The sequence below is a fragment of the Leopardus geoffroyi genome, chromosome B2 (genome assembly GCF_018350155.1).
Source record: "Leopardus geoffroyi isolate Oge1 chromosome B2, O.geoffroyi_Oge1_pat1.0, whole genome shotgun sequence".
Classification (NCBI taxonomy): Eukaryota; Metazoa; Chordata; class Mammalia; order Carnivora; family Felidae; genus Leopardus; species Leopardus geoffroyi.
In genome coordinates this window covers 122,980,130-123,000,977 of record NC_059332.1, presented here as the reverse complement: position 1 = coordinate 123,000,977, position 20,848 = coordinate 122,980,130, and the positions used below count along the sequence as shown (strand labels likewise).

Here is a 20,848-nt window from a genome sequence, read left to right as displayed (position 1 = left end):
CACAACCTTTAATGGGATATTTTATAAGGATGAGGCATCTACCCAGTTTTCTTTTGGGAATGCCTGTCTGGCATCTATATATTTAGTGATTGATATTAAAACTGAACTAAACAGAGACTTAGACTAGGATATCATTTTTGAAAAAGCTTAAGAAAATTCATCCTGTATGTTCTAGCAACTAAGTTTTATATGGCTAAAAATGCTTATATTTCAACTAATGAGTATTATTGTTATGTTTTTAGTATTGGATTCATTTGTTGCATCAGAACATACTTTGAGATCTTTGAAGTCACGAATTTTCTTGGGCTTGAATCAGGATGCCCCATTGGCTTATAGGAAATGGAGCTTGAGTTTTGAGGAGTTTTGACTCTATTCATTGATCAAAAAACATGAGGTGGGAGATTTTCCCAGAAAAGTTCATTGCTGGTAACATTGGTGGCAAAGGTCCAAGGCAAAATGATTTCTTGAGAGTTTTGAAGATATCTAAGATGTAGACTGTCATGGAGAGGGTTGTTTTTGTCCTAATGCAGGCTCAAAAATACAGAAATTATGAGAAAAAAAAACTCAGAAAATTTACATTCTCTTTCATATAATTTTCAGAGCTGATACTGGAACTTTAGTAGAAATAATTTGTGTTCATATTGTGAATGATCCATACACAGTTATTCTGATATATTGGGTGATTTGGGGCTTAGCAGACAGTTTACTTGGCATTTCCAATGCTGAGGCGGTGGCTGAGTCTTGCTTTACCTTGGGTTCCTTCAGGTAGCAGTTCATGGCCTGGGTGACATCGGCTGCATGAACAGCATTGTGATATGGGTTTTGGCTGTGGTAATCTTCTTGAACCATGACTAGGAGGCAAACAGATAACTCAATCAGCTAGAACCAAAACAGGAAGGGCAGACTAGCTCTGAACTGTTGAGGGTCCCTTTTACTTAAAAAATATCAGTGTCTCCAAAATGTGCAGCCTGGGGATCCTTTAAAAATAAATGTGGTTTGCAAGCTTGGCAGCTCTACTAGGCTGTTTTTAGTGAGGAGGAGGGGGAGGGCAGACGGGAGAAAGGCTAAAAGGATTTGTGAGGCCCTTGGGATTCCTCACCACCTTCATAAATCACCCCTTTCTGGCATTCATCAAGGCTTTCATTCATTGGAAAAATAAATATGTAGGAAAAGGACAACTTTATTTCACACTATAGTTTAATTATTTAAGTTTGCTGCCATTTATGAATAATATGTCATAAAAGAGGTTTCCTTTTAAAGAGCATCAGACCCCTGATGTCCAAAGATTGGCTTATCACTTGAACAGCAAACACTGACGAAAACAAATCTGAGGTTACTTCAGACAGAAATTCAAAGTACTGGGTTGACCTAATGGAGAACTTGGTTTTATTTCTATCTTATTCAGACTTAAGTTAGCCTCTCTCATACCCTTCCAATGTAAGGACCAGAGTGCTCTTGGAACCGAGTAGAGACATAAGCAAGGCCATTTTGTTTTGCTAATTACAGAAGCAATTAGTCTGCTTTAGTTAACAGTCAGGGCATGCTTAGGATGCAATATATTCAGTGTGTACAGAATATCCAGATTTGCAAGTGTGGCCATATTTTCTCAGCCCATGCTACGAATTTTGCTCTGAATTCTGGTGTTATTTCTATCATCAAATTTTTACAGTCTTTATGTTACTCTGTGTGCATACACATGTCCAAAGTATCTTGTGTTCTCCTTCTTTAGACAAATAAACATCATTTGGCCAGTTTGTGGCCATTACCTTGCCCAAGAAATCTAAACTCAATTAGCCTGAGGTCATTTGTGTTTCTGGAACTGAGCCACATTAGAGCTGTTTTCAAATATTTCTTTTGTGCCACGTATTTCTTATTTTACAGGTTTTAAAAACAATTACATTTAAACTCTGGCTCTATCACTTAGTATTTATGTTGAGCAAATTGCTTAACCATAAGTTTCCTCAGTTTCCTTCTCTATAAAATGGAGACAACCATAGTTCCAATTTCAAAGGGCTGCTCTAAGGATTAAATGTATTAATATATGCGAGTCATTAGAAGGGTTCCCAGCATATTAAAGCACCAGATAGGGTTGGTTGTCATTACTTCTGTTGCTCTCATGTCACTGCTACTTTACTCTGGAGGCATTAAGTCAGCTTCCAAATCCAAAGCATAGCCATAGGGCACATCAAAGGAGCCAGAAACAAGCTAAGTGGCAGCAGGAAGTTATATGGTGATTAAAAATGTGCCCTGGATAATTTGGCAGATAAATAATCATGTGCACAAAGTCCAGTAAGAACTGGGGCTGTTTTTGATAGAGAGTGATGGGGCGGAGTTGAGTGGAAACATGGCAGGCTTTCAAGTCAGACAGACCTGGGCTTGGACTGAGGCTCTGCCAATTACAAGTGTTGACCTTGAGTAAGTTATGAAATGTCTTTCTACTTTTCCTTAACTGTGAGCCAAATGGTGGTGACAACACCCAATTTGCTGAGTTGTTGAAATGGTTAGAGATAATATACTGAGAGCATCTTGCATGTAGGGGGCACTACATAAATGGTAGTTCTTATTATCTAAAAAAAAAAAAAAAAGTCTATTGAAGACTTTCAGCAACTCGTGTCCAGATTGGAATTATTTGAGGCACACATTAACTGGGGTTTTGCTGATATGTAAGCAGATCAGTAATTTCTTTAACAGTTACATGCTCTTGATTGTTTTCTTTATGTAAACAATATGTAGCTTTTATCTCTTATAAACATGACTAATCAAGTAAATATTGTTTTCAAGGATTTAAGTGGGTAAACCATATTTTAAAAATAAGATGGGATAATTTAAGATTAACTTGAGGTCTTCATCTACCCTGCTATTGTTCTTGCCACTTTACGTTGAAGAATATTATGGACTGCCATAATTCAGGGGAAAGGAGGTAGAATATGGAAATAAAGACTTACCTAAAAACCTGTGCAACGTCACCATATCTAACTTGAAATGGTGAATGAGTCCATGGGTGTTGAAGAGGTGGCAGAGCAGTGTTACCAGGCTATTTCCTACAGGAAAACAGTCACCTATTTCAACACATTTTTATCACCACTGAACTATCAAGACTGACAAAAGAATCCAAAGTTTCTGTAATGGAAGGTCTCTGATAGGTCTCCTTTTCCCTGTTAGTTTTGAACTCTTTCAAGTACAAAGGATACTATGACTGTGGTTTGATCCTAGGTTGCCTCGTACCGAACAAGTGAAACGAGCTAGCTCAGACCTTCACTCTATACCAAAGGCAATGAAAGCATTAAGAGTTAGGAGGAGTCTGACTATTGTATCAGGGACACACACACGGGTGTGTGTGTGCGTGTGTGTATGTGTGTGCGTATTTTTTAAAGACACAGTTTAATAGTCACTTGCAATGTGTCTTAAGTTGTTTCCAATTAATTCTTAGAGTCACAGGGGTATCCAAGTCATCGCATTGCTTAATGGCCATTGCTTGTTCTCCCCATTCAAAATCACCCAAGATGGAGATGTGACCATGAGATAGTTTACAACTATCAGAGAGGCAAAACTGAAGCAATAGTGACTTGTAAGCATTCAGGAAATATTGTTTCTTTCCTGAATAAAAATGTGTTAATTTATTAAAGAATAATGGGTTTGAATTTTAAAAGCATGATAGAATTTGTGAAAGACTTTGAAATGGACCAAGATGATGACTGGATGTCTTCAGTGGAAAACTAAGTGTTGCCTAGACACACTCTTCCAGGGTGCCTGATCCTGTGCTTCTGCAGCCTCCATTGTCTTTGAGCTATTTCATAACTCTCAAAGCTGTAGGTAACTAACAGCACTGCGAGTGGTTCTTGTCCATATACATGCAAACGAAATCACTCGGGTGAAAATGCAGTAGATTTTCTCTTCCCAGTTTTATAGCTACTTATAAATTCATTTGAGCATTTCTTACTGTTTATATATGTGTTGTTCTCTGAATTTTCCTTTAACTAGCTGTAGCATCTTACTGGATCTCTAACTGAGTTAAATCTTTGACAGGTTAAATTCTCTGAGTTAAATTCTTTGACATAGAATCATTTCTTATTCTATGAGAGTCATGATTATACTCTCTTTTGAACAAATATCATTGAACAAATCCTTTCATTCACAGTTGATTTCATCTACTGGCACCCACTTCTCAGTTGATTTGAGCAAAGTGAAATATAAGATTGTGGGGTCCATCCTTATATGGCTAGTTAGTTTTCCACAGTGTGAAGCTCGGCTTCATGGGCTTAGGCTGTATCTCTCAACTGTATGTTATTTGTCAAGTAACGGAATGGTGAGAAAACCATCTGTAATGACTTAAAGTACAAGCCTGGTCGATGGTGGAGCATGTGAAGGTCAGCATCAGATAGGATTCCTTTCATTGGCTTTCTAGGCCTATCAGCATTTGTTTAATGGGCAGATGAATGTATAATCAGATTTTATTTTCTTAAGCAAAATCTTTATAGGCACCATGATTTTAAAAATGAAATCAATGGGAATGTCTATTTTCCCCTTCAGCTGCAACCTACACTTTTACACACTGTCATCAGCTAATGTTTTCTGCCAATGATGCCCAGCCTCTCTGAACAATACTTGCACTGGGGGAGATTCAGCTCACTTAATGAAAATGTACAAATGTCTGCCCTGTAAGAGTCAGGACTGATCAGATGAGCTTTAATGTTTCTGGTTTTCACCCACTAACAATGAACTTCCTCTGTCTGGATGTGGCCCAAGTATTCTGTGAGGAAAGAATCTAATCTGTGGTTTCCAAATTCCTTTGGGATCATCAAGGCCAGAAGGAAATGGTCTTAAGATTCTAAGGTCTAATTCAGTCCTTACTTTTCATCTGAATCAATTTTCCCTTGCCCTGGCCCTTCTCGACTGGCTGCAGACATATGAAAATGGAAAAAGAAGGAAAAAGAATAACAGGGTCTGAAAATAGAATTCTTTGGGTGACTTACCATTTGTCAAGCGATCAAATAAGAAAATGTCAAAATCCCACATTCCCACTTTGGAGAGCATATGCTGAAAAGGCAAACAAAAAACAGCACTCCAATGAATCATAACGGAGACTTAAACATTTACTTTCAGACAATGAATTAAACAATTGAGAAGTTGAAGATAGTAGCACACTGCTGTCTGGTCTGTGGGAAAACAAACCTTACTCTATGTACTAATAACAACAGTGTAAAAGAGACAGGCTCTGGAATCAAACTGGCTGGTTCAGTGTTAGCTGTATCTCTTACTGGCTGTGGGAACTTGGGCTAGTTCCTTAACCTCTCTGTACCTCAGATTCCTATATGAAAAATATGGCTGATAATATTGCCTACCTCAGAGGATTTTTGTGTGTATTAAATAAGGTAGTGTATGTAGAGTGCTTTGAATAGTATTTGTACATAATAAGCACACATAAAATTTGCTATCTGTTAAAATTGTAGTTCAGTAAAGTCTCTACATCACAAACTACTATATAGTTGAGAATGTTTACATCAAATTTTAAAAAAATGAAGTAAAAATGATTGCTGAGCACATTATTCTGCTCAATGTGGAGTAAATGCGAAATGAACCACTCTAATGCACTCTAACAGATAGGAAACTGGAGTGGGCAAATGCAAATACTGGATAATTTAAAGACCTACTGTCCAATGTAGACTTATCATCCTATTTTTCTTTTTTAAATACCCCATGCTTAGATGGTTTTTAACTCTCAGATGCAAAGCTGTGGTTGCTGATTCTATCCTCACTATGGCTTCTGCGACTGACCTTCTTCTCTCCTCTCAAAACCACCACTTCCAGTAAGGACAAGCTCACTCTCCTGCCACTACAAGTCTTCCCTGCATCTTCCAATAAAGTCCAAAGGTCTTGTCATGGACCTTCACAACATTATCAGAAAAATGAAAGAATAATAGGCTATCTGTGAGATACAGAGTGGCTGAACATTTTACCCAAGTCAAATACTAAAGGCAGGACCAGGACTTGATCCCTGATATCTTCTTGACTTGTGACCCACAGTTCTTTCTACATGTCTGTGTCACCTCTCTTGAGGGGTGGTTGCTCAGCGGGGGAGGGGGGCACGAGAGTGCTCTGTCATTGATGCCCCAGTGCTGGGATCTCAGGCTTGTTCTTCTTTCTCCAACCAACCAACCAACCAACCAGACATTCACTCAATTTCAACACTTATGTTGTTAGAAGGAGTGATTTCCACCCCCACCTTTTTTAGATCTAATATTGGGAATTAGTTCTGATATTACTTGCTGCTTAGTCATTAATGCTATATATTAATAGTATATATTTCTTAATAGTATATAGATAGCATAATATTACATAGCATATAAACTCTAAGACGCTACTTCTGACTTTGTTTAAACTATGTTATTTTATCTTGAAATTTAAACTCCTTTGACAGTTTAGGCTAGAGATAACTTGTTAACTTTTTTTTTTTTTTTGGATAGTCACATGTTAGTTTCAACCCTTGATCAATGAATGGTAAAAATAATTGTAAAATTAGTGAAAATTATTTAAATGAAATAAAAATTATACAAAGCACAATGCACTGTAGTGCATTACACTACATACATTACTACTATAATGCACTTACAATAGAAGTAAGTGGAATTAAGAGTTGGTAATTATTGGGGGAGCCTGGGTGGCTCAGTTGGTTAAGCACCGGACTCTTGATTTCCACTTTTCCACTCAGGTCATGGTCTCATGGTTTGGGAGATCAAGCCCTGCATCAGGCTCCATGCTGACAGAGTGAAGCCTAGTTGTTCTCTTTCTCTGTGCTCCTCCCTCCCTCTCTCTCCCTCTGTCTCTCAAAACAAATAAGCGTTAAAAAAAAAAAAAGGAGTTGGTAATTATTGGGTTAATTTCAGTGTAGCTATTACAAGGAGATAATTCAATGGGCTTAAAGATTTAGTTATTCTCTCAGTGGTAATCCGTTAGTTCAAAATTTTACTTACTGTTATGCACAATGTTTTGCCCATTTGTAAAAATGAAAATAGCTAGCATGTGCTAGGCATGAATATATAAAACATGTAAACATGCTTTACCTCATTTAATCTCTGCATCAGCAACTATGGGTGGGTGTTTCTATTAACTTCATTTCATATTTGAAGAAAAGTACAGACGTGTTAACTAGCCAGAATCACAGAGCGTCTCAGTGGCAGAAGTTGGACTCTAACCCCAGTGCTATCAACTGAGGCACATGCTCTTGGCCACTAGCCTGATGGGCGGGAACAGAGAGGTAACTGACTCACCCTTGCTTGTCCAAGGTAGTCTTCATCCAGCAGGTGGAGAGGGGCTTGTGGTATAATTCCACGAAGCAGCCTTGATGCATGGAAGTATCTTTGAAAGCTTAACAGTCTTTTCACCTTTTTCTTGGTGCCAATTTCCCCTGAGTGTGTTGTATCTGTGGAAAGTAATCAAATACAGAAGTTATATATTTAATAAACCCTATTTTCTCCACTATGTAAAAATACAATGTATTATAAAGGAGATAAATTGAAAAGATTAATACAGTCTATTAATTCTACATCTGAAGTTCTTCTAGAACGAAAATGACCTTTCTTATATATTACATTCATTAAAATGTCAAGACATTTCTGAATGTAATTTTGGAAGACATGAAATATATAAATTAAAAACATCATTTTCTTATTAATGACACTGGTATGCTTTGTAAGTGAAATCCACATACTTTTGCATGCATTTGAAAGGAGTAGTTATGCTTTTTCTGTGATATTAAAGCCAAGTCTCAAAAATTTAGACCAGGTTCTCATCCTACACTCTCTGAATTAAATACACTAGCTTATACACGAGGAAAATGTTTCCTAATGTCCCTGAACATCAGTGGCAAAGGAATCAATACTCTCCGTTCAAAAGGGACCTAGATTTCCCTGACGAGAAGCGGAGAGGGTGTCTACTTTGTAATGGAGTATATTCTCTTTTACTGGTGGCCATGAAAGCCTGATCCTGTCAGGGGAGATATTTTAATACTCATGTGACATGGGCCTTTCAAAACTTGACTATTGACATTGTGGTGACTGTAGAAATACTCCAAGCACATTATCTGAATGCCTGTCAAGGTATGTCTTATCTCAGCTGAAATTCTATGAGTCACTCCAGGGTCACATAAGAGACATCTTCTGCCCAATTTGAATCTGGAGTCAATTGAACACTCTAGGGGCGCCTGGGTGGCTCAGTCGGTTAAGCGGCTGACTTCGGCTCAGGTCATGATCTCGCGGTCCGTGAGTTCGAGCCCCGCGTCGGGCTCTGTGCTGAAAGCTCAGAGCCTGGAGCCTGTTTCCGATTCTGTGGCTCCCTCTCTCTGACCCTCCCCCCGTTCATGCTGTGTCTCTCTCTGTCTCAAAAGTAAATAAACGTTAAAAAAAAATAAAAATAAATAAAAATTGAACACTCTAGTAGAAAAACGTACAGTTCATATATAAAGAAATTTTGGATTCTTTGATGCTTCCTCCCATCTCCCCTTCTCCTTTAGGAAACTCAGAATCACAATGGATAGAGAAACAGCGGGCAATGTGGCCTTCCCCAATGGTAGACACCTCCCAAAATCAGTTTGTTCCTTAGGTTCCATTATGCGTGCAAAGGCTTAATTCAGGCCGGGCAAAACCTGCTGTTCTCTGGAAATGCTGTTTGGCTGAAATTCTTTCTATTTTTTAAAAAACTATTTATTTTGGGGAGAGTGCAAGCTGGGGAGGGGTAGAGAGAGGGAGACAAAGGATCTGAAGAAGGCTCTGCTGTTATGAGGCCATTGGAATGATCCAGGCAAGAGATGATGGCAAGAGATCATGGGCAGGGGGGGAGACCAGTGAAGGAACCAGAAGTAGAGGGAGGGATCCAGAGTATATTTTGGGTACCTCCGATTTTTGCCCTGAATAAGGGGGAGAGTGGAGTTGCCATCCCCGGAGACGGGAGAGCTGCAGGTAGAGTAGTTGTACAGGGGACTTCAGTTTTGCATGTGCTCCATTTGGATGTCTCCTGGAAATTCAGGTGGAGATGTCAGGTAGAAATAGGTAGCTATAAAACCCAGAGCTTGGGGGAGAAGGCTGGGTTAGAGATACAAATCCGAGAGTTGTCAGATGAGATTAACTAGGGAGTGAGCATGCATACAGATGAGAAAAGCATCAGAGTCCGAGTTCCGCAGTATTTCAACTTTGAAAGGATGTAGAGAAGAACAGAGAAAAATCAAAAGGACTAAGAAGGACTATCCAGTGGGTATGGGGGGAAAAAAAAAAACCCAAACGATCATTTCTCAGAAGGCTAGTGAAGACAATATTGCAAGGAGGAAGATGTCCTCAGTATCAAATGCTGCTAATAGATCAAGTACAATGCAGACTGAAAATTGACCACGGGTGTATAAATTTGTCAAAGTGAGCTGAACTATGCACTTAATAGAGCACATTTTATCCAACCTAGAAACAACAACACCCTAGTCACACGTCTAGCTTCCAGATTTTGGTTTTAAAAGACAATTTCTCACTAAAAGGAGCCAGACCACCTTGAGGAAATGGTCGAGTCTAGGACCGGGGCAGCAAAGTACAGGAAGGACTGTAACTTCTTATAATGCCAGAAGATAAGGGAGAGGTTGATAAATGATGAGATCATTGGGGCGCCTGGGTGGCGCAGTCGGTTAAGCATCCGACTTCAGCCAGGTCACGATCTCGCGGTCCGTGAGTTCGAGCCCCGCATCGGGCTCTGGGCTGATGGCTCAGAGCCTGGAGCCTGTTTCCGATTCTGTGTCTCCCTCTCTCTCTGCCCCTCGCCCGTTCATGCTCTGTCTCTCTCTGTCCCAAAAATAAATAAACGTTGAAAAAAAAAATAAAAAAAAAAAATGATGAGATCATTTAAACATGACAGAGGAGATGACCTGAAGGGGATCCCTGTGAACAAATAGGGGAAACTTTGAGCATCAACATAAATAGTGGAAGAGCTGGTTATAAACCACTGACTGAAAGAAGAACCCACGAGTTCATACTGATGGGTAAGCAACTAAGTAAGTAAATAAATGAGAAGGGAAAGCTCTTCCTTGCAGAGAGTATGAGCCAATAGAGTCAGAAAATTGCCATTTTGCAACTTTTATGGTGATAATTGCTTCATGCCCAAATCATCAGTGGACCCTAAAATTATTCGGTGAAAGTTTAAAGAGCAGCAGGATAATTTATAGTATCAAAGTATCTCCTTACGGATTTACTAATTGGAAAGGAAAATATGCGTAGCTTTTTAGTGGAGGAGGCGCTATCTTCCCTAAGTAGTCAAAGTTCACACCACCAATAATGGGAGAAGGTGACATTACATGCCTCCTGGGGTGATGCACTGAGGACGCAACATTGCCAATGCTCTGTTCCTGCTCCAAATGCACAGCCAACCCCCCCCTCCCGAAAGAGGAAACATCAGAAAAACCTAAGTTGAAAGACACTCTAAAAAATAATCAGCCTGTGCTCTTAACAAATGCTGATGTTGTGAAAGTCAAAGATAGCCTCTGGTATTGTTTTAGGATAACGGATACCAGATATCGTGCTCTAAGTGCATTTGCATGACTGAATGGCATCCTGGATCAGAGCAAGTTTTCCAAAAATGACTTTATTAGAATAATTTGTGAAGTTTGGATATGATATAGTCATAGTCTATCTACAAATTTCTTGAATTTGATCACTGAGCTGTGGTTATGGAAAAGAATGCCTTTTTTCTATGAAAAGACATGCTGAAACATTTAGGGATAAAGGGGCATGATGTGCACAACAAATTCTCAAAGGGTTATGAAAAAATATACAGCAAAGACAAATAGGCCAAAATAATAATTGGTGCATCTGGGTAAAGGGTATATGAATGTTATCCTATCCTTGAAAATTTTCTGTAAATTTGAAGGCATTTTATATATAAAGAAGAGAGAATGAGAAGAGAAATCTCAGGCAATGCTATCAAGTGTAGACAGCCCAAGGAGTTTTGCTACATGGCGGAGGAAAGAAATGTGATGGTTCTATGTAGAATTATATAGAATGAAAGCAAGTATGTCAATAAGTAAATGAAATGAGTTATTCCTGTTATGTATAAATCTAAAAGGAAAAAACCATACAATGATCTATTCCGTTTTAAGCATTCTATGAAAATCCCCCTCTTCTAAGATACTAAAAGAAAATCTCCTATGTGGCTGAGAGCATTTACTTAATGGCACCAGAAGTAAACAAGGTAAGCCTGAATGATGGAAATAGGCCACAAACATAGCAAATTCAAATTATGGATTACAGTTGACTCTTGAACAATGTGGGAACTGGAGAGGGCCCACTCACTGTGCAGTTGAAAATCTGCATATAACTTTGGACACCTCAAAAACATAACTGCTAATAGCCTGCAGTTGACTGGAAGTCTTACTGATAACATAAACAGTTGATTAACACATATTTTGTACATTACATGTGTTATATACTATTTTCTTATAATAAAGTAAACTAGAGAAAATATTAAGAAAATCATAAGGAAGAGACAATAATACATTTACAGTACTGTGCTGTATTTACTGAGAAAAATCTTTGTTAGGGAACTCACACAGTTCAAGCTCATGTTTTTCAAGTATCAACTGTATTCCTTTGTAAACGTCCATTCAGCTTTCTAAATGGTGTGATACTTCAAACAGATTCATAGGTAAGATAATGACACTTAAGTTACATATAGTAAATACAGATGATAGGAAATAATGGTTTGTATTCATTGCAGTTACCATGTTGACAAAAATACTGCTAATCTAATGATGCTATCAAGTATTAACTTAGATCCATTTTGCCCTTAAGCCAAAGAACATGGCAAGATTCCCTTCTTCCCTGCTTATTATTTTTTTTTTTTTACCTTGTAGTCAAACAGATAGTAGTCCACCAGCATGCCAGAATGTAGGTCTCTTTCGATCTTTATTTATTTTTGATATTTTTTGGCCTTAACTGTTATTTAAAAAATATTGCTTTAAAATAGGATATACCTTGATTACCGAGCTATTTGGCACCCTTTCTAATTTGGAGTAGGAAGTAAGTACCCCACTGCCCTAGTTCTTACCCTGTCTTACATCTTTGGTGCACACGCTCAGATAATGTAAAACATGCCCAATATTAAAATAAATCTAGACAATAAAACCGTCTCATGGTTAATTTTTTGTGGTAGCCTGTAGGTTAAAAAAAGGTAGCATACAATGTTATTCACAGTGAGGATTTTCAAAGTTTTGGAACAAATTGGTTATCATGAGGTATATTCTTTATTTGTGCAGTTTCAAACTTCCTGAGATTGGCAGGCAGCTATCTACCCTGCTGCAGTATTAACTGGTGGCCATTTTTTTCTAAAATACCAATCAAGCCATGATCATGCCATTCAGCACTTCTATCTGGGCTATTCTTTACCAGGTAAGAAAATATTTCAGAATTGATTTCAGGTAGCCACTTATGAAAACAATGGGGTTTATTTGAAGACATACATGAAGCTAAATGAAAAAATCCTCAAGCTAGCTCTCTAAAAAGGAGAACATTCAATAATGCAAGAAAGATAAATTTCTTTAAAACAGTATTAATAACTTATTTGTTAACTGTAATTTAGGGAGCACTTTGTGCTCTGTGAGATGACGACAAATTAGGATATAAGCTGAAGGTGCGGTTGGGAGAAAAAAATCCGTATAAGAAACAACACATGAATAGATTGCCATGCTGTATGCTTGCCCCAGGCACTGCTTTTTGAAGTGTTCAAATGTATTATACAATTATTGAATAACATCAGATACATTTATTTCCAAAAGAACTCTCAGTGAATAACCAGTGTATTGACTTTGGTAATTAGGGGTATAGTGATATGCATATCTGGGTAGAAGTTTAAATGATTAAGCTTCATTTTACAGATAGTTCAGCCGAATTCAACTCGTGAAAATCTGGAGAGTCTTAGCGATGTGCCTAATAACGACTTGCTGTTTATTTAATATCTTTATATAATTAAAAAAGTCATTATTTAAAGGCATTCACAGTTATTGTAATGGTGCTTTTTGCTTGGATTTTGTCGTTTTATGGGCTATTGGTCCCCGAATTTTCATTTGGAACAGTTAAAATGGTGCTCCAGAATAGTTTCACTGCCTCATCTATGTGTGCATTGACCTGGACTGTGAAATTCATTTTCTGCTCACTTGTTCATTTATAAATTTCACAAATATGTACATATTAACACATCTCTGCACAATTTAGACACTAATTTAGGGTTACGAAGTTTATATTGGCACTGCTGATGTGGTAGTTTTTAAATTTCACAAGTTGGGGTTGGCTTAAATACAAAAAATGTTAATAAAAATTATTTTCATTTTGAGTACCTTCTTCATGGCATATTCTCTTTATAGGGGCTGATAAATTTTGGTACAAGGAGAAACCTTAAGCCCAGAATAAATATCTAGGATAAGAAAATCTATAAGCGTACTTACTGTTTCTGTCAACGTATAAGTCTTGCTTATACAGAAGCAAGGTCTGTATCAACTGTTTCCTGAATCTGAATAGTTAGTAACTGATGCAGAAATAAAGCAGGTGCTATAAGAACAAAGAATGCCTTTATATTTAAGTGAGCGGAATTCGCCTCAAGCAAACATAGAGACCCAACTCCCATAAACTTAATACTTTCAGAGCATTAATGCACCTGAATCTTTTAAATAATGTGTTATTAATAAATGCCCTACTCTGATAATTATTGTACTCATTATAATACCTATATTATACGATGATGATGATGATAATAATAATAATAGTAATAATAATGAAAGTCTTTGCTGGGTTAGTGGCTATTCATAGGCTTTGTTATTCTTCTTTTATAGGATTTTTAACATGTCTTGCACTATAGAGTTATTAGTATAAATAACTTATTAGCCCCCAAGAGCATAAATCATCTCATCAAACTTTGCAATTGTAGTGTTAAGTCCTGACAGCTTGTAAAATTTTGTTTTGGTAATGCCAGTGCCTGACTTAAACGTTGCTCCCAGGTCCATTCGCTTCAAAGGGGCATCCACTTCAAAGAAGGCTCTTCTAAATAAACACATTGTCAGCCACAGGACTAAACAAAGAGCCAGGTCACCTCCCTTCCACTGAGGCTCCCTTGTTTTAGAGATCTTGGTTGATTTCGATAACTAACCATGTGGGCCACTTATTTTTTCTCTTCCTGTGCTTTAAATTCCCCACTCTTACCTTTTAAATTCACCAATAAAGAGTTGAGTCTGCAAAACCCTAGGTCCCCACCCCTGACCCCAATAAAGAACACTAGCCCGTGCTCACACACTCTCTCTTTCTACCCATGACTTTGCTGTGTGACCCCACGTATGCTGTGTAATTTCCAGGTCCTGTAAGTAATAAACCTTTATTTTTTCAAAGTTTCTTGACGGTTACTACGCAAGGGTATCTTGCAACCATAAGAACCACAAGCGTTGGTCCAGCCACAACATTAGCTATTGATAGGCAGAGACTGGCACACAACAGTAAACCCTTGTATTTAGTGCATAATCTTGCACATAATGGAAACTCTATGCACAATTTGTTGATTTAATTTGAACTAATTATCTCAGTTTACAGAAATATCATCATCAAATGCCTCTTTTAAATAATAAGCTAGTTTAAAAAGTGCAAGATGAAGGGGCGTCTGGGTGGCTCAGTCGGTTAAGTGTCCGACTTCAGCTCAGGTCACGATCTCGCGGTCCGCGAGTTCGAGCCCCGCGTCGGGCTCTGGGCTGATGGCTCAGAGCCTGGAGCCTGCTTCCGATTCTGTGTCTCCCTCTCTCTCTCTGCCCCTCCCCCGTTCATGCTGTGTCTCTCTCTGTCTCAAAAATAAATAAACGTTAAAAAAAAAATTAAAAAAAAAAAAAATAAAAAGTGCAAGATGCTAGAACTTATAGGTTAGTTTTGAAATCATATTCTTAAACCCTCAAGGAGTTCCAGGGCCCAGGTCCTTCCCCTACCACTGTTTCTGTGATCGGCTCCCACTGTAACCCTCAACTGTGCACTGTATGATTGCAAATTCACTTTTATTTACACACCTGATGCTCTAATAAGGCTGTACTGGTCTTGGAGGCCACATTCCTGCTTGTTTCCTTTGAATTTCCACAATATCCTGCAAGTTATAGGTGTTAAATACATGACGAGCAGATTAAGTGACTTTCCTGTGTCTGTGCTCCAGTTTCAAGTTCAAGAATAGTAAGTCTTGGAGAAATCGGGTTGAAATTCTAGTTTTAAATATGTAGGTTTTAAAAAGATGAAAAAAAGTTAATTCACTCGATTTCAGGTGCCTTGGAGCACAAATAAGCAGATTTGTAGCATAGCTCTTTATCTCTTGCTACCAATTCTTCTAGTTCAGGGTTCAGGATCCCTGCAAAGTTGGAAACCAGAGGAGTTGTCCAGAATGGCAATTTTCTTGAAAAACATAGGGTTTAAGAGCGAAACAACTTTTTCTAAGATGCACTTGCCCTGCAGATACAATTTTAAGTAAACTACTTTAAAAGGTGAAAACATTTTAAAGATGCTGTATATAAAAAATAATATCGATGATTTCTAAAAGGTACAATGTGGGCTTGTAGTCTTGATGAGGTGCTAAAGACATCAGCCTCTGAATAAGACTGGTGCTCCTCTCAACATATTAAATACTTCGATTCATTTTCATGTGCTTTCAGCAAATTTCATACTTCAGACTTGGCTGTAATGACATCAGTACTCAAATTCCACCCTTCAGAGTTTAGCATCTCTAGATATTGAAGTCTGCGTTTAGTCATGAAAGAACTAGCTGCCAAAAAGCCTTGTAAAATATGTTACGATCTCCATCCCAGTCTTTCAAAAATCACCAGTGGTCATAAGTGGCCATATTTGTTTATTTCTTCCTGTATATATATTCCCAGCACTTAGAAAATGGTGGGGAGGACTGATGACAACCAAGGATATTATTTGACCTGTAGCATCAAATGTGGAGACTGTGTGCACATGGAGGGACATATTTTTAAGACACAGTCATTACAAATGACCTTTGAAGTCCTGAACAGTTGGATTGAGATAAAATACAAATGAAATTCCTTAACATCTAGGGCACTTTCTAGCCTTAGCCTTTAATAGAAAAGGAGGAAAATCAGTGGTGATACCAAAAAGCTAATAAACAAAAATACATATAACATCAACGACAACAATAACAAAACACTGGGGGAAGAAAAGGAAAGAAAGAGAAAGAAAATAAACTCAAACAAAGTACACCGTCACTTGAAAATGTAACTTGAAGTTGGGAAATCAATTTGACTTAAAAGCAGTTATTTTAAGTTCTCTAAAATCAGCTCTTGAATAGAGATGTATTAAAGCCCCATGTCATTAGCTCTTCTGTGTACAACAAATACTCACGACTCCTTGATGGCTGTCACTAGAAGAAGAGCTTTGTGTCAACACTGCCACAGAGTGGGAGGAGGAGGCGGAAGAGGAAAGTCTTTAAGACAGGGTAAATTGTTTCTCTAGCTCTACTTTATTTTTTTTTAATTTTTTAAAATGGTTTTTTAAATTTATTTTTTGAGACAGACAGAAACAGAGCATGAGCGGGGGAGGGGCAGAGAGAGAGGGAGACACAGAATCCCAAGCAGGCTTCAGGCTTCGAGCTGTCAGCCCAGAGCCCGACGCAGGGCTCGAACTCACGAACCGGGAGATCACGACCTGAGCTGAAGTTGGACGCTCAACCTACTGAGCCACCCAGGCGCCCCTCTCTAGTTCTACTTTTTAACATGTTTATTTTTCTTTTCTTTTTTTAAAAAATGTTCATTTATTTTGAGAGAGAAAGAGTGCAAGTGGGGGAGGGGCAGAGAGAAAGGGAGAGAAAGAATCCCCAGCAGTCTCTGCTCTGTCAGCAAAGATCCCAAAGTGGGGCTTGATCTCATGATCTGGGATCACGACCTCAGCCCAAATCAAGAATCTGTTGCTCAACCGACTGAGCCACCCAGGCACCCCTAACATATTTATTTTTTTCAGTTGCCATTTCTCTTTCATGTTCTTGGCAGTGAAGAGGGTACCAGCATACCAGATAGGAGTCATAGAAGAGAATGACCCCCTTCTCCTGTTCCCTGTCCCCACACCTGCTGCATCGGCACCAGGAAGTAGGCTCAGAAAGTATTCATGAAGGTCATGTGCTTGTCCTCAGCCACACAACACACTGCTTTTTGGCAAAATGTGCTGTTTTCAGCCCGGTGCTTTGTCCACCATACAATCCATTCCAACCTAAGGATTATGGATCTCTAACTTCCTGGGTTCAAGAATGAATGGAAAGCTATTACTTCCTTTTTGTAAAGGAGGGGAAAAGGCCTTTAAAATAAACTCAAGATTCTTTGGGCAATAGAGAGGGTTTTCAAAATCCCTCTGTTTGAATGAAATTTGAATGAATTAGTAAGGAGCAGATCAAATTTCCTCAATCCTAAAGAAGAAATACACTCCAGGCACAATGCGGTTTTATTGAACCCTTGGCTTCTCAGAGTTTGAAATGTTTAGCAGATCCTGAGTTTTGAGGGCAATGGTTTGTGGTGAGCAAATTGAGGTGACCAAACTGCAGTTGATTCTAAGTCTCCAGAGGTTAAAAATTGCTGCATTAATTTCCTGATTCTCAGCACATATTTAAAATAAATGTGGTCTTTTATCTGGAGATAGATATTTGAATTGTTCCATTTCACTACGAAAATTCCAGATGTGTGTTGTAATGTGCATTGGCTCCTCTGCTTTCACTTGGTCTGCTACTTCTTCACTCGCCTGTCCCAGGATATTGGGCAAACCTTCTGATCGCCCCCAGATGTCCCCTCCAATCTACCTCACCTGCCACTGACAGATTTATTCCTCAAGCACAATCCCGACTGTGTCAGCCCTCTGCTCCAAATTCTTCAGTGGCTCCCCAATGTCTACTTAGGTAAGTTCATATTATTTATTCTGGTATTCATGGTTCTCCAAACGTGATGCCAACTTATTTTTCCATTTTTGTCTCCTGCCAGACCCCTTGCAGATAAATAGGTCTCTGTTCTTGCTGTTTCCCACCTCCTACCAGGTCCCCTATGGTTTTCTGCTTCTGTACTGATTCCCACATTCTTTTTCCATTGAGTTTTATCTTTACCTGTTGAAATGCCATGCACACTACAACAGAAGTCTCCTCACTTCCCAGTCAGAGACCTTCAGGTCCTTCTGGGAGTCCTCCTAATGCATTGCAGTTGATATGGTAGTAACAGGCGTTCTTAGCTCTCTGACGAGGCAGCAGGTGCTGTGCTCGCTATTGTAAGCCCCATCAGGATATGGCCACGTCATAAATAGTGTGTGGACTGGCTAAAAAGGTGCTTATTGAATGAAGAAATGAAAGGATGAGGTGATTGTTGATTGAGGTGCAAGATTTTTATTTTTCCCGCCATTACTGTAGCCCATTACCTTGCTTCCAAATAGGTGCTACCATGGGATTGTAGGATTGAATGAATTATCCAGAAGAGGAAAGATTCATTCATCTAACAACAGATAACAAGGGTGATCCTCTGTGCAGAAGAACTTGAACATCTAGCTCTTTTCTCAATTTGTTGGATTTTCTGTGATGGTTATAAGCACATCTTGAGAATGGTGGTAGGTTAGTGCTGAGTTTATCCATTGGTAGAGGCCTGGATAAGAACATGTATCTTGAAAAATGTCCAGAAAATGATCCTTTATAGTTTATTCTTTGGAAACTAAGTGCATCTTAAGTGAATTCCTTTTCTTTTATAGGCTACAAAGGCTACTTGAAAGATATTTTACCTGAGTGAAAACTTTGATTTAATGGATTGAATCAAGTGGGTATTAGAAGTGGTTGGAGTATAACTCTATAAATGTAAATACCCACCCTAGTGCAGTAGGGAACTTGAGATACTTATCTGTGCATTGAGATTTGTCTCTTATGGCCCATGGCTCTCTATGGCTTAGGTGTGGCACCTTAGGTGCATTCACATCTACAACTCTTGGTGTAGGGCACTCTTAAGGAACAAGCTTCCATTAAGACTTATACCATTAACAGGCCATGGGAAGCTATATATTATCACATGGAGCTAGATCAGAGAGAAGAAAGAGTCGATTTAGATGACTACTCATGCATGGATACCCAAACTATTCCCAAAGATATAATGGATGTACTTAATCTAGAACAAATGCAACTGGCCTCTTATTCCACGTGTTCTATCCATAGCAAGAACAAGAGGGCTTGGGGCTAGGAATGATGGAAGTAGGAAATACTGAGTACGTACTAAGTCATATACATTTGTCTTCCTATTAATTTTCATAAAAGTGGGTATTGTGAAGTTGATGGTAATGGGTATATTTTATAGATGAAGCCATGTATCTGGCAAGGTTTAGTAATTTAACCAAAGTCACACAACTGATAAGTAGCAGAGCAGGGATTGGGACCCAGCTATATCTGACCTTGAAGATGATGCTATAGAGTTCCTTATATTTTATTCCTTACAGGAAAGGACAAAGAGTAGGAGACATGTGAGGTCCAGCATAGGACCCTATTTCCCTAGGGTATGGTCATACATCAATACCCAGATTCCTCTCCTTTAAAAAAAGTATAGTAAGGGGCACCTGGGTGGCTCAGTCTGTTGAGCGTCCGACTTTGGCTCAGGTCATGATCTCACAGTTTGTGAGTTTGAGCCCTGTGTCAGGCTCTGTGCTGACAGCTCAGAGCCTGAAGCCTGCTTTGGATTCTGTGTCTCCCTCTCTCTCTGCTTCTCCCCTGCTCATGCTCTGTCTCCCTCTGTCTCTCAATAATAAATAAATGTTAAAAAAATAAAAAAAAGTATAGTAAAACAAAAATAATAAAAGGAAATGTCAATATAATTCACAAATACAAGTGTTTTAAAACCAATAAAGATTTAAAAGTTGAAGATTAAAATCGATATCATTGAATAGGAATGTCACAGCGAGAAATATAGAAAGGCAACTTATAAAACAACTACAGGACAACCAGAGAAATAGCTTCATAGCAAAATTTGGAAGCGATTCTATGTATGTAACTTTCTTGTTTCTAGCAGTAAACATACAAATGGAATATTAGGAGGTGAATAATAAATCACTTGTGAGCTTTAAAATTGAAAACACATGTATTACTGACACTGACTTAACGTGATTTGATTATTATGTTATTACACAAAGAAATTTGCAGGCCTGGGTTAGTGCCTCAAGCTTTGGAAAAGACAAACATTTTTGTTGTGGACGCAGAACAGAGCTGCAGTTTCTGGGGAAGGGAAAGAGTGGGAGGTACTTGGGCAAACAAGCTGCTGAAAATAAAATCGTGACAGGATGCACACAGGCCTCTAGTTTAACCATTTTGGAGCAAAGCCTTAAAATCACCTAAGGTTTTACCCGAAGGGCATCTGCTGACTGAGACGTGTTCTGAGAGCCTGATCTTACTTGTTCAACGTGGCTCATGGGCGCTTTCTTTTCTCCCTCCTTCCTTCCCTCCAGGAAATATATATGTCCTTGATGTGTTTCCTAACTATTTGTAATTACATTTACAATGTGAAATAATATTCAACTCAGGAACAGATATTTAATAAACATACACTACTCTTTGGTAGCTGACAAGGAATGAAATAGAAGCCCTTTAATCGTGAATTGGCAACTTGTCCTGCTGGGTCTCAGTGCTTAAGCAGTGTGGTAAACACTGATTAGGCTCCACCTACAAATATTTATTGAGCATCTTCTTTGTGCTAGGTAGTTGAATATACAACATTTTTAAGACAGTGTTTCTGACCTCAAAAAGGAAGGTGGTAGTATAGACGCTTGATTGACTTCGCTACTTTCATTTCTATTTCAGC

The 20,848-nt window shown here is 38.6% G+C and overlaps 1 protein-coding gene across 4 annotated transcripts in view; it reads right to left on the bottom strand.

Moving 5' to 3' along the window:
* PDE7B (phosphodiesterase 7B) overlaps positions 1–20,848 on the bottom strand; it is a 316,929-nt gene that overhangs the window by 34,776 nt on the left and 261,305 nt on the right. For all 4 annotated transcript variants that reach the window (XM_045499734.1, XM_045499733.1, XM_045499735.1 and 1 more), the window contains 4 exons: positions 7,269–7,420; positions 4,974–5,037; positions 2,946–3,041; positions 751–851 (listed from right to left, as the gene is read on the bottom strand). In XM_045499734.1, coding sequence (XP_045355690.1) covers positions 751–851; positions 2,946–3,041; positions 4,974–5,037; positions 7,269–7,420 — 413 coding nt within the window. The remainder of the gene's footprint in view (positions 1–750; positions 852–2,945; positions 3,042–4,973; positions 5,038–7,268; positions 7,421–20,848) is intronic.